Source organism: Arachis ipaensis, chromosome B06 (genome assembly GCF_000816755.2).
Source record: "Arachis ipaensis cultivar K30076 chromosome B06, Araip1.1, whole genome shotgun sequence".
Lineage (NCBI taxonomy): Eukaryota > Viridiplantae > Streptophyta > Magnoliopsida > Fabales > Fabaceae > Arachis > Arachis ipaensis.
In genome coordinates this window covers 18,658,608-18,671,272 of record NC_029790.2, presented here as the reverse complement: position 1 = coordinate 18,671,272, position 12,665 = coordinate 18,658,608, and the positions used below count along the sequence as shown (strand labels likewise).

Genomic DNA, 12,665 nt, shown 5'->3' with positions numbered 1-12,665 from the left:
ACCCACTTATTCATACTATTTGTATGGTTTTACAACTCCTTCCTGATTTTGTGCTATGATTGAAAATATGCTTCTTTGATCTTATATTTGCTTATTATTAATCCTCTCTCATTACCATTAGATGCCTTGATATGTGTGTTAAGTGATTTCAGAGATTACAGGGCAGGAATGGCTTAGAGGATGGAAAAGAAGCATGCAAAAGTGGAAGGAATACAAGAAGTTGGAGAAATTGCTAAGCTATCTAGCCTGACCTCTTCGCACTCAAACGGCTATAACTTCAGCTACAGAGGTCCAAATAACGTGGTTTCAGTTGCGTTGGAAAGCTAACGTCCGGGGCTTCGATTTGATATATAATATGTCATAGTTGCTCTGACGCTAGGCGACGCGACCGCGTGCTTCATGCGGCCGCGTCGCAGTGACGGAAATCAGCGTGTTTGAATTCTTCTCCAGCAATTTCTGGGCTGTTTTTGACCCAGTTCTCGGCTCAGAAAAACACAGATTAGAGGCTATAAAGTGAGAGAATGCATCCATTCATAAGCAAGCTTTCACATTCACAATTTTAGGAGTAGATGTAGTTTTTAGAGAGAGAGGTTCTCTCCTCTCTCTTAGGATTAGGATTTAGGTTTTCTCTTAGTTTTAGGAGTGGCTCTCAATCCCATGTTCTTTATTTTTATTTATTTTTCCAATTCAATTTATGAACATCTATGCCAGATTTAATTTCTTTTGTTAATGCAATTTGAGGTATTTTCAGATTTAATTTTGCTTTGCTTTATTTATATTGATACTTTTTAATTTAGATATTTTCTTCCTTTTGGCTTTGGTTAAGTAATTGGTAACGCTTGAGCTGTCAATAAAGCAGTGATTGAAACTGGGAGTTGCTCCAATAACTCTAGTCTTTCCACAGGAATTGACTAGGACCTGAGGATTAAGCTAATTAATCCACTTGATCTACCTTCATAGTTAGAGGTTAACAAAGTGAGATTAAAATCCAAATTTCATCACAACTGATAAGGATAGGACCTCCAGTTTTAATACCTTGCCAAGAGTTTATTTTATTATTATTATTTTATTTTTCTTATCATTCAACATACTGCTTCCCTACTTTCTAAAACCCCTACCTTACAAGACTCATAACCAATAATAAGAACATACCTCCCTGCAATTCCTTGAGAAGACGACCCGAGGTTTGAATACTCGGTTATCAATTTCAAAGGGGTTTGTTACTTGTGACAACCAAAACGTTTGTAAGAAAGGTTGATTGCTTGGTTTAGTAACTATACTCACAACGAGAGTTTACTACAACCTCTAAACCATCAATCTTCAGTTTTTTCAAGGAGTTTCAGTAATCTTCTTACTCAGCTGACCCACTTGCGCCTCCAAATTTCTAATGGAGGACCTTGTTTCATTCATGAAACTTAGTGTGGTCTTGGATAGATCAGAGACTGTGGTTGCCAGGCCAGAATAGCTCTGTTTAGAATTCTCTGTCTGTTGCTGAGAAGATGATGGAAAAGGTTTGCTATTGCCAAACCTGTTTCTTCCACCATTGTTATTATTGAAGCCTTGATTAGGATTCTGTTGATCCTTCCATGAGAGATTATGATGATTTCTCCATGAAGGATTATAGGTGTTTCCATAGGGTTCTCCTATGTAATTCACCTCTGCCATTGTAGGGTTCTCAGGATCATAAGCTTCTTCTTCAGAAGATGCTTCTTTAGTACTGTTGGATGCAGCTTGCAATCCATTCAGACTCTGAGAAATCATATTGAGTTGCTGAGTCAATATTTTGTTCTGAGCCAATATAGCATTCAGAGTGTCAATCTCAAGAACCCTTTCTTCTGAGTTGTCCCATTATTCACAGGATTCCTTTCAAAAGTGTACATGAACTGGTTATTTGCAACCATTTCAATGAGTTCCTGAGCTTCTTCAGGTGTCTTCTTCAGATGAAGAGATCCACCTACAGAGTTGTCCAATGACATCTTGGACAGTTCAGACAGACCATCATAGAATATGCATATGATGCTCCATTTTGAAAGCATGCCAGAAGGACATCTTCTGATCAACTGCTTGTATCTTTCCCAAGCTTCATAGAGGGATTCACCTTCCTTCTGTCTGAAGGTCTGGACTTCCACTCTAAGCTTACTCAATTTTTGAGGTGGAAAGAACTTTGCCAATAAGGCATTGACCAGCTTTTCCCAAGAGTTCAGGCTGTCCTTAGGTTGTGAGTCCAACCATGTCCTAACTCCGTCTCTTACAGCAAAAGGGAAAAACATAAGTTTGTAGACCTCAGGGTCAACCCCATGAGTCTTAACAGTATCACAGATTTGCAAGAACTCAGCTAAAAACTGATGAGGATCTTCCAATGGAAGTCCATGATACTTGCAGCTCTGCTGCATTAGAGAAACTAATTGAGGCTTAAGCTCAAAGTTGTTTGCTCCAATTGTAGGAATTGAGATGCCCCTTCCACAGAAGTCAGAAGAGGGTGCAATAAAGTCACCAAGCATCTTCCTTGCATCTCCACCATTGTTGTTGGGTTTGGCCATGTTTGTTTTGTCTGCTTCCTTTTCAAAAATTTCTATTAGGTTCTCTTCAGAGAGTTGTGCTTTAGCTTCTCTTAGCTTTCTCTTCAAGGTCCTTTCAGGTTCAGGATCAGCTTCAACAAGAATGCCTTTATCTTTGTTCCTGCTCATATGATAGAGAAGAAGACAAAGAAAGTATGGAATCCTCTATGTCACAGTATAGAGATTTCTTGAGGTGTCAGAGGAAAAGAAGAATAGAAGAATAAGGTAGAGAGGAGAATTCGAACTTATAGAGATGGAGTGAGTCCGAATTGCTAATGGAGGAGAAGTGTTAGTCTTAAATAGAAAAAAGCGAGGAGGGAAAAATATTCCAAAACAAATTTTTAAATAAAACTAAAAATTTTAAAATAATTAAAAAGAATTTTGAAAAAGTGGATGATGGTTTTCGAAAATTAAAAGTGAGAAAGTGGTTAAGTAATTTTGAAAAAGATTTTGAAGTTGGCAATCAAAAAGATATTATTGAAAATTATTTTGAAAAAGTTGTGATTGAGAAGATATGATTGAGAAGATATGATTGAAAAACAATTTAAAAAGATTTGGTTTTTAAAATTAATGACTTGGCTAACAATAAATTTAAAAGATATGATTCTAAAATTCAAATATTGAACCTTTCTTAACAAAGAAGTAACAAACTTGAAATTTTTGAATCAAACTATTAATTGGTAGCAAGGATTTTTGAAAATAGTGAGAGAAAAATGGAAAGGATTTGAGTATGAAAAAGATATGATAAAAAAAATATGATTTGGAAAAGAGTTGATTTTGAAAAATTTTGAAGATTTGAAAAAGATTTGAATTGAAAACAAAATCTTCCCTCCTGTGCCATCCTGGCGTTAAACGCCCAGAATGGTATCCATTCTGGCGTTTAACGCCCAAAATACTACCCTTTTGGGCGTTTAACGCCCAGCGAGGTACCATGGCTGGCGTTTAAACGCCAGTTTTCCTTCTTCACTGGGCGTTTTGAACGCCCAGCTTTTTCTTTGTGATTCCTCTGCTGTATGTTCTGAATCTTCAATTCTCTGTATTATTGACTTGAAAAGACAAAAATTTTGAATTTTTTTTTTGAATTTTTAATGATGAAAAATAACAAAATGAAATTAAACATGGAAAATCAAGATCAAAACAAATAATGCATGCAAGATACCAAACTTAGAAGTTTGTATACTAGGGATAATAACAATTTGAAAATGCATTTGAGAAACAACAAAAGACACCAAACAGAATAGTTTAAAGATCAGAACAACGAAAATCATCAAGAACAACTTGAAGATCAACAAAGAACATAATGCATAAGATTTCAAAAAATGCAAGAGAAAGAAGAAAATGCAATTAACACCAAACTTAAAATCTGACACTAGACTCAAACAAGAAACACAAATTATTTTTTATTTATGGTTTTATAAATTTTTTGTATTTTTCAAAAATTAATTGGAAAAAGAAAATAAGGAATTCAAAATTTTTAATGATAATTCCAGGAATCATGCAATGTTAGTCTAAAACTCTGGTCCAGGAATTAGACATGGCTTACTAGCCAGCCAAGCTTTCAGTGAAAGCTCCGGTCCAAAATACTAGACATGGCCAATGGCCAGCCAAGCTTTAGCAGATCATTACATTCAACAGCAAGATTGATAGAAATCAACAAGCTCTTGTGATGATGAGTTGAAACCTCGGTCCAAAAGTTTAGACATGGTTTCACAACCAGCCAGACTTCAACAAATCATCATGAAACTCTAGAATTCGTTCTTAAAAATTTTGAAGACATAGAATAATTTATTTTTTTGAAAATTTTTCGAAAATAAAAATAATAAAAATAAAAAAGCTTAAAATCAAAATAAAATTACCTAATCTGAGCAACAAGATGAACCGTCAGTTGTCCAAACTCAAACAATCCCCGGCAACGGCGCCAAAAACTTGGTACGCACGATCTTAATCTCAACTCTTTTTCAAAACTTCGCACAACTAACCAGCAAGTGCACTGGGTCGTCCAAGTAATAAACCTTACGTGAGTAAGGATCGATCCCACGGAGATTGTCGGCTTGAAGCAAGCTATGGTCATCCTTGTAAATCTCAGTCAGGCAGATTCAAATGGTTATGGGATTTTGATAATTGAAATATAATTAAAATATAAAATAAGATAGAAGTACTTATGTAATTCATTGGTAGGATTTCAGATAAGCGTATGAAGATGCTTTGTTCCTTCTGAACCTCTGCTTTCCTATTGCCTTCATTCAATCAGTCATACTCCTTTCCATGGCAAGCTGTATGTTGGGGGATCACCGTTGTCAATGGCTACCGTCCGTCCTCTCAGTGAAAAAGGTCCAAATGTGCTGTCACCGCATGGCTAATCATCTGTCGGTTCTCACTCATGTTAGAATAGGATCCATTGATCCTTTTGCTTCTGTCACTACGCCCAACACTCGCGAGTTTGAAGCTCGTCACAGTCATCCCTTCCCAGATCCTACTCGGAATACCACAGACAATGTTTAGACTTTTCGGATCTCAGGAATGGCCACCAATAATTCTAGCCTATACCATGAAGACTCTGATCGTGAACCAAGAGGCTAAGAGATATTTATTCAAGCTTGTTTTCATGTAGAACGGAAGTGTTTGTCAGGCACGATTTATAAGTGAGAATGGTGATGAGTGTCACTTGATCATCACATTCATCATGTTCTTGTGTACGAATGAATATCTTAGAATAAGAATAAGCTTGATTTGAATAGAAAAATAATAGTACTTTGCATTAATTCATGAGGAACAGCAGAGCTCCACACCTTAATCTATGAGGTGTAGAAACTCCACCGTTGAAAATACAAAAGTGATGAAGGTCCAGGTATGGCCGAATGGCCAGCTCCCAAAACGTGATCAAGAGATCAAAAGATACAAAGATAGTCTCCAAAATAATCTAAAGATATAAAACAAATCACTAAAAGTAGTTTTTATACTAAACTAGTAGCTAGGGTTACAGAAAATAAGTAACTAAGTGCAGATAGTGCAGAAATCCACTTCCGGGGCCCACTTAGTGTGTGCTTGGGCATAGCATTGAAGCTTTCACATGTAGAGACTTTTCTTGGAGTTAAGCACCAGCTTTGGTGCCAGTTTGGGCGTTTAACTCCAACTTTTATGCCAGTTCTGGTGTTTAACGCCAGAATAGGGTAGAAAGTGGGCGTTCAAACGCCAATTTGCGTCATCAAAACTCAGGCAAAGTATGGACAATTATATATTGCTGGAAAGCCCAGGATGTCTACTTTCCAACGCAATTGAGAGCACGCCAATTGGGTTTCTGTAGCTCCAGAAAATCCATTTCGAGTGTAGGGAGGTCAGAATCCAACAGCATCTGCAGTCCTTTTTCAGCCTCTGAATCAGATTTTTGCTCAGGTCCTTCAATTTCAGCCAGAAAATACCTGAAAACACAGAAAAACATACAAACTCATAGTAAAGTCCAGAAATGTGATTTTTATTTAAAAACTAATAAAAATATAATAAAAAAACTAAAACATACTAAAACTACCTAAAAATAATGCCAAAAAGCGTATAAATTATCCGCTCATCAGCATGCCGACAAAGGCATGAGTAGCATAGATCAAGCATTAATTGCTAAAATGTATTATCACTCGTAACAAACCAACAATCACGTTTGTATTGACAATTATAATTAATTAATAAAATATAGGAAGGATTTTGTGAAAAGCAAGCATTAGAGTAGAAAAGTAGAATAATTAAAAATGCACAATGTTATACGGGCTTATTCACAAACACTTGGTATGCATGTTTAATATGATAGGGAAAGTATTAAATTTGAACATGCAAATAACCCAAAAATAATAATTAGTGATAATTGTCAAATAATTCCCTAAGAATCCACAAGCAAATATGGAAGAAAACAATCATCCAATTAGATTTCTAACACCAAGTAAAATAATGTAAAAATAGATAAATAATAAAAAGAAGAAGAAAAGGAAAATAGAAAGAAAGAACCTTGAGAAGAAGGTGATAAAGAGGGGGTAATGAAGAATGTGAGGTGAAGAAAATATGATGGAAGGGAAAAAGAAGAGAAGAGTAAAGAAAGAGAAATAATGGAAAAAGATGGGAGAATAAAGAAGAAAGAAAAGAAAGAAGAAATAAGAAGAAAGAAATTAGGATTTAGAAAGATAAGATATGAAAAACAGGGCTGCGCAGGGTTCAGGTACGAATTCGCGAATGACGCGTACGCGTGGGTCGCGCATTGAGGGGGGCGACGCGTAGGCGTCGGTCACGCATACGCATGACCATGTTTGTGCTATTCGTGCGACGGCATCGTGGCGCTCGCACAACCCTCTGTTCGTTTTGGGATATGTGCTAAAATGTCATATGACGCGTGCACGTCAGGCACACGCAAGCGTGGAAGTGCAAAAGTGGAAAATGATGCGCACGCGTTAACAACGCGTACGCATGGGTGGGTTTGTGCTTCTAGCACAATTCCAGCTCCAAGCCAGCATAACTTTCGGCCAATACACCTTTTACGTCGAATTCACAAGGTTACGCGTGCGCGTCATTGACGTGTACGCGTGAGGGATGCGTACGCGTGGTGATGCTTGTGCGATTGGCACACTTTCTGAACTGTTTCCACGCAATTTTCTATTTTTTTATGCAGATGAAAATGCAGATTATATGCAATATTAATGAGAAGAGTCACTAAAATAAAACTAAGGAGAGAAAAGAAAGAACGATCATACCATGGTGGGTTGTCTCCCACCTAGCACTTTTAGTTAAAGTCCTTAAGTTGGACATTTGGTGAGCTCCTTGTCATGGTGGCTTGTGCTTGAACTCGTCTTGAAACTTCCACCAATGCTTGGACTTCCAATAAGCTCTATTAATACCAAGTAAATTTCTCAAGCTTTGATAAAGTTCTTCACAAGCTTTGAGCTCCCAAATTTGATCCTCATATATTCCCGGATCCCAAATCTTGTTTCTACACCCGTCTTCAAGTGGATCATGATGATTCCATCCAGGTGGTTCAGCCTTAGAATTCTCATTTAGGCACCCAAACATCCTCCTAGACCCAATTAATTGAGAATTATGCCAACCCTTGTAATCAGGCCTTGAGCTTCCAACCATAACGAACCTAGGATGGTGTTGCCAACCACTACCCATCTCCCTTTTACTCTTAATGCCACAAAGAGCTCTAAGTTGACCATCTGTCTCAAGTAAACCATATTCAAGTGGGAAAGTAAAGGTCAAGGATAAGAATTTTACCCACTTGAATGTTGTATTGGATGGTAATGGCTTTGGGAGAGAGGTCTCCAACAGCTTTGGCAAGGTGATTTTAGGCTCCATTCCCATGTGCTCTCTCTTGGCAACTTCCACCTCTTTGCGAGCTTCTTCAGTTTCAACCTCTTCCTCTTGGTAGCTTTCTTCCAATTCAAACTCTTATTCATGGCTTACCAAGGGCATGGGGGGTTGTGCTTCTTTTTCTTTAATCTCCATCTCTTGATCAACCTCTTCAAAGGCCTCAACCATGATATGCCTTGGAGGTTGTACACCCTCCTCAATATCAACATCAAACATCTTGGAAGGAGGCTCTATGACTGGACTTTCCCATGGAGGTTCCGCATCTCCTAAATCTTCAACCACTTCCTCTTCTTTAGTAATTTTGGCTTTCTCCACTTGCTCTAGTACAAAATCAGACTCCTCCTTGATGTCTTCCTTTCTATGACAACTCCTTTCAACTATTCTTTCATCTTTGAGGGTCTCTCTTACCGCTACCTTTAGGGCCTCCTCTAGCTTCTTATGAAGTATGGATTCACGAAGATGATTCCTTCTCTCTTGTTCCATGTCAATAGCATAACTGGGATCATCTTACTCTTGGATTGATGGATATGGGCATTTTGCACGGAGGGTGGTGGTGTGCTAAAGCTTGAGGGTTGAATATTGGAGGTAGAGGGTTGGTTCATGCGGGATATAAGATTTTGGAGTGTAGAGGTGAGACCAATGATATTAGAGATGAGTGTGTTATTATCCAATGGAGGCTGGGGTGGATAGGAGGGTTCATTTATTGGGAGAAAGGGCTCATAATATGGAGGTGGTTCTTCTTGATAAGGATATGAAGATGGTGAATATTGAGGTTGTGGTTCTGGGTGTGGTTCATATGGTGGTTGGTGTGGTGGATAAGGCTTAGGGTCATATGGAGGTGAATGGTGGAAATGGGCTTGTGAGTATGGTGGTTCAGAGTTATGTTGAGGAGGGGGTTCATAAGCATATGGTGGGGCTTGTTGGTAACTACAAGGAGGTCCACCATATTCATCATCTTTGTACGCTCCCTGAAATGGCTCTTGACCATAGTAATTTGGTGGAGGTTGGTTGTCACGAAAGGGTCCACCATAAATATTGTCTTGGTATGCATCACAGAATGGTTGTTGGTTATAGCGCATTAGAGGGGGTTGTTGCCAAGAGGGTTGATCAAATCCTTGTGGCGCCTCTCATCTTTGATTCTTCCAACCTTGATGCCTGTTCTCATTATAGCTTTCATTCCTTACAACAACATTGGAACCAAACTTGAAACCAGAGGGGTGAGAATTCACAGTAGCTAAAGAAAATAAAAACAAAAACTAATAAAAATTAATGAAAATAAACTCCTAAAACTAGAAATACTAACAAAGAAACAAAAAAAAAACAAATATTAACAATAACCAATAATAAGGCACACGTTTCCAATTTCCCGGTAACGGCGCCATTTTGACGAACGGATTTCTCTACCAGTAAAGAATTCACAATAAATTCTCGTTGTAAGTATAGTTTCTAAACCAACAGAGAATCCTTTCGTACAAAAGTTGGTTGTCACAAGCAACAAAACCCAATAAAATTTATAACCGAAGTATTTAAACATTGGGTCGTCTCTCAAGGAAGTGCAGGGAGGTGTGATTTATTATTGGTTATGGAAGATTATCTTTTTGGGTTTTTTAAGATAAGAAGCAACAATAGTAAATGGCAATAGAAACAAACTAACTATAAAAACTCTTGGCAAGGTATGAGAACTGGAAATCCCATCCTAGTTATCCTTATCAGGTGTGATGAGAATTGTTATTGCTCCCACTTAGTTAACCCTTACTAAATAAAGGAAAGTCAAGTGGATGAATCAATTTGATTCCTCACGTCCTAGTCAACTCCTATGGAAAGACTAGCTTTAGAGGGATCCAAATTAATCAGCAATTTCCAATTTTCAATCAACAGCTGAGTTTGACAACTCAAGTATCACCAATTACTCAACCAAAGCCAAAAGGGAAAAAATCCAAATTATTTATATCATAAATAGAAGAAAGCAATCATAATTCTGAAATACCTCAAATTATATTAAATAAGAAAATCAATTCTAACACGGAGTTCATAAACCAATATTTGGAAAATAAACAAACTAAAACTATAGAATAAGTAAAAGTAGAAGAGAAACTAAATTAAAGGAACATTGAACCTGGAATTGAGAAGACATAAACCATAAACTAAGAGAAATCATAAATCCTAAAACCTAAGAGAGATGAGAAAGCATCCCTCTCTAGAAACTACATCTAAACCTAAAATTGTGAATTATGGAATGTTGTCCCCTGAGTCTCTGCAGGTTCTCTGGCTCTATTCTGTGTTTCTGGGCCGAAAACTGGGTCAAAATTCTGCTCGAAATCGCCCCTAGCGTTTTCTGTTATTTCTGCAGATCGCGCATGTCACGCGTACGCGTCAGTCACGCGTGCACGTCATTTGGCGAATTTTCTTATCACGCGTACGCGTCAGGCACGTGCACGCGTCGCTGCAAATTTTTCTATTCCACGCGCTCGTGTGAGCTATGCGTGCGCGTCGGTGCTCGCTGGTTATCTCCTTGGTTTCTTGTATTCCTTCCACTTTTGCATGCTTCCTTTCCATCCTCTAAGCCATTCCTGCCCTATAAACCTTGAAAACACTTAACACACATATCAAGGTATCGAATGGTAGTAAGAGAGGATTAAACATAGCAAAATTAAGACCAAATAAACATGTTCTCAATCATAGCACAAAATCAGGAATGAAAATGTAAAATATGCAATTTACATGAATAAGTGTGAGAATAGTGGATAAAATCTACTCAATTAAGCACAAGATGTACCACGAAATAGTGGTGCATCACACTTCAACCAAGTACGAAAAAGCCGTTGGAATGTACGAGTGTCCTCATTCCGCAATAATGCGCACCCAAGAAGCGTAGACATCCCATGGTGGTTGACACCTACGAAAGACCCGAACGGCATGTCGTATCTAAACAATGGAAATATAAAAACATGTAATATATGTAGAAACTCCAAATGCCTTAGCTGAAAAAAAAAATCTAATTAAGTCGAACAAAAAAATAATAATTTGGTACCTATTAGTCTTGTAAGTAGTGTCAAACGTCACGACATCACCAAAATATTCCCATGCAACTCTACACCGAGCATCGACCCAAAACACATTTCTAATGCTATGGTTTTCATCTACATCTATTTCAAAGAAAAAGTTTGGATTGGGCTCCTTCATCCGTGAGAAGTGCTTAAGTAACTCTTTTGGATCCGTCTCATCCCCGGAAATGCGTAAGTGACGACTAATATAATTTCTAACATCCTTCTCCGTAAAGGTGAGGTTGGCAGGGCCACCGGCGGCATTGGCTAGTGCCTGGTACGTCTTACTCGATCTAATGCCAGCTTGGTCGTTTTGCTGTATCAGGTCCTTCACATGCATACTTAGCTGACGGTTTGTTGAGAACACTCCAGATAGCTTCGGATTAAGCGGGTGTGAGTGGGACACCTCTACTCGAGAAATTCTCCGCTGCCTTGTCATCTTATCTAATGCCAAATAGCAACGGGTTTTGCAGTTTGTTGAAGCCACCATTTTCCTTCTCTTGGGTGCCTTTACACGGGATGTGTGGTATCCATCTCTGTTACAATGCAAAGCCTGATTAACAACCACCCTTTGATCGTTTCTAGTCTCCCAGCCGGTGGTTCTTATTTTGACGACAAATTCAGTCCTAGCCGCATATCGGTAATAATATACACGCGCATCTTCTAATGTGCCGAAGCACATTCCCTCATCGGGATCTAGCTCCTCGTTACCAATGGCTTGGTTTATCACCTGAAAAAAAAAAGAAAAAAAAAACAAATGAAACTCTACCTAATAGTTAACTATACAAAAGTGGCTAATTTCACTATCGAGTATAACAAATAGAACACACTATTGTAATTTTAGGTGCTAATTTCGTTTTATTATGTATGTTAACGTGGATGTTAACTTCATACAATTATGGATGTTATTCATCTGAACTTATTTATTGTATAAAGCATGAACTTTACACAAATGTTATGCATATAACTAAAGTGTCAAAATTGGCAGTTCACTAAATAGTACAATATAAGTATAACTGAGAATACAATTAGTATCATACTCGATATAGTGAACGTTGTATGACTGTGCTGGTGCTTGAAATAATAATAACAATAGAAATAATACTTTATATATAGACATAAAAACAAGATATGTCTATTTTGATTTTTTTTTGTCTAATAAAAATTTGTCGATAAAATAAATAAAAAGTTCTAATCTTTTAAAAAGACAATATAAAAATTTTATAGTTTTTTTTATGGATTAATGGGCTGGTCATGATAAAATAATTTTTATATATTTATTTATTTTGAATTTTTTTAAAAAATTATTGTTATTAAGCAAATTAAAATAAAAAAAATTATAATTTGATAACTAATTAAAAAAATTAGTGAGCAAAATAAAAAATTTAAATACTATACCAAAAAAAATTAAATACTAAAAAAAATACTTCTTATTTTAGAGATCAACATTATAAAAATATTTTTAAAACTTAAAAAATATAACAAAAATAATAAAAAAATTTACTTTTTCTTTACATAAACAGCAAACAAATAATTATCAAGAATGTTATGCATATAACTAAAGTGTTAAAAAATACACAAAAAATAATCCGAGTTATTACCATACCTCATCAGAGCTAGTGTAGTTTTCCATATTTTCAGAAATTATTGATTGACTGGCAATAATTTCGTCGGGTGAGTCTGTCTGTTGTTCAAATTCTTCAGCACCTTTTGCCAT

At 36.9% G+C, this 12,665-nt stretch overlaps 1 protein-coding gene across 1 annotated transcript; it reads right to left on the bottom strand.

Annotated features, from left to right (window-relative positions):
* LOC107646375 (protein FAR1-RELATED SEQUENCE 5-like) lies at positions 10,746–12,665 on the bottom strand. Its single transcript, XM_016350561.1, has 3 exons — positions 12,555–12,665; positions 10,936–11,678; positions 10,746–10,800 (listed from the first exon to the last, which is right to left on the bottom strand). Exons 1-3 carry the CDS (start codon positions 12,663–12,665, stop codon positions 10,746–10,748), a joined length of 909 nt encoding a protein of 302 aa, XP_016206047.1.

Excerpts from the sequence above, each read along its gene's own strand:
- LOC107646375 (XM_016350561.1), bottom strand. The coding sequence starts at position 12,665 with ATGGCAAAAGGTGCTGAAGAATTTGAACAACAGACAGACTCACCCGAC. Across the intron at positions 11,679-12,554 it reads ACTACACTAGCTCTGATGAG|GTGATAAACCAAGCCATTGG; the intron begins GTATGGTAATAA and ends TTTTTTTTTCAG. Across the intron at positions 10,801-10,935 it reads ACTACTTACAAGACTAATAG|GTGTCAACCACCATGGGATG; the intron begins GTACCAAATTAT and ends GGTCTTTCGTAG.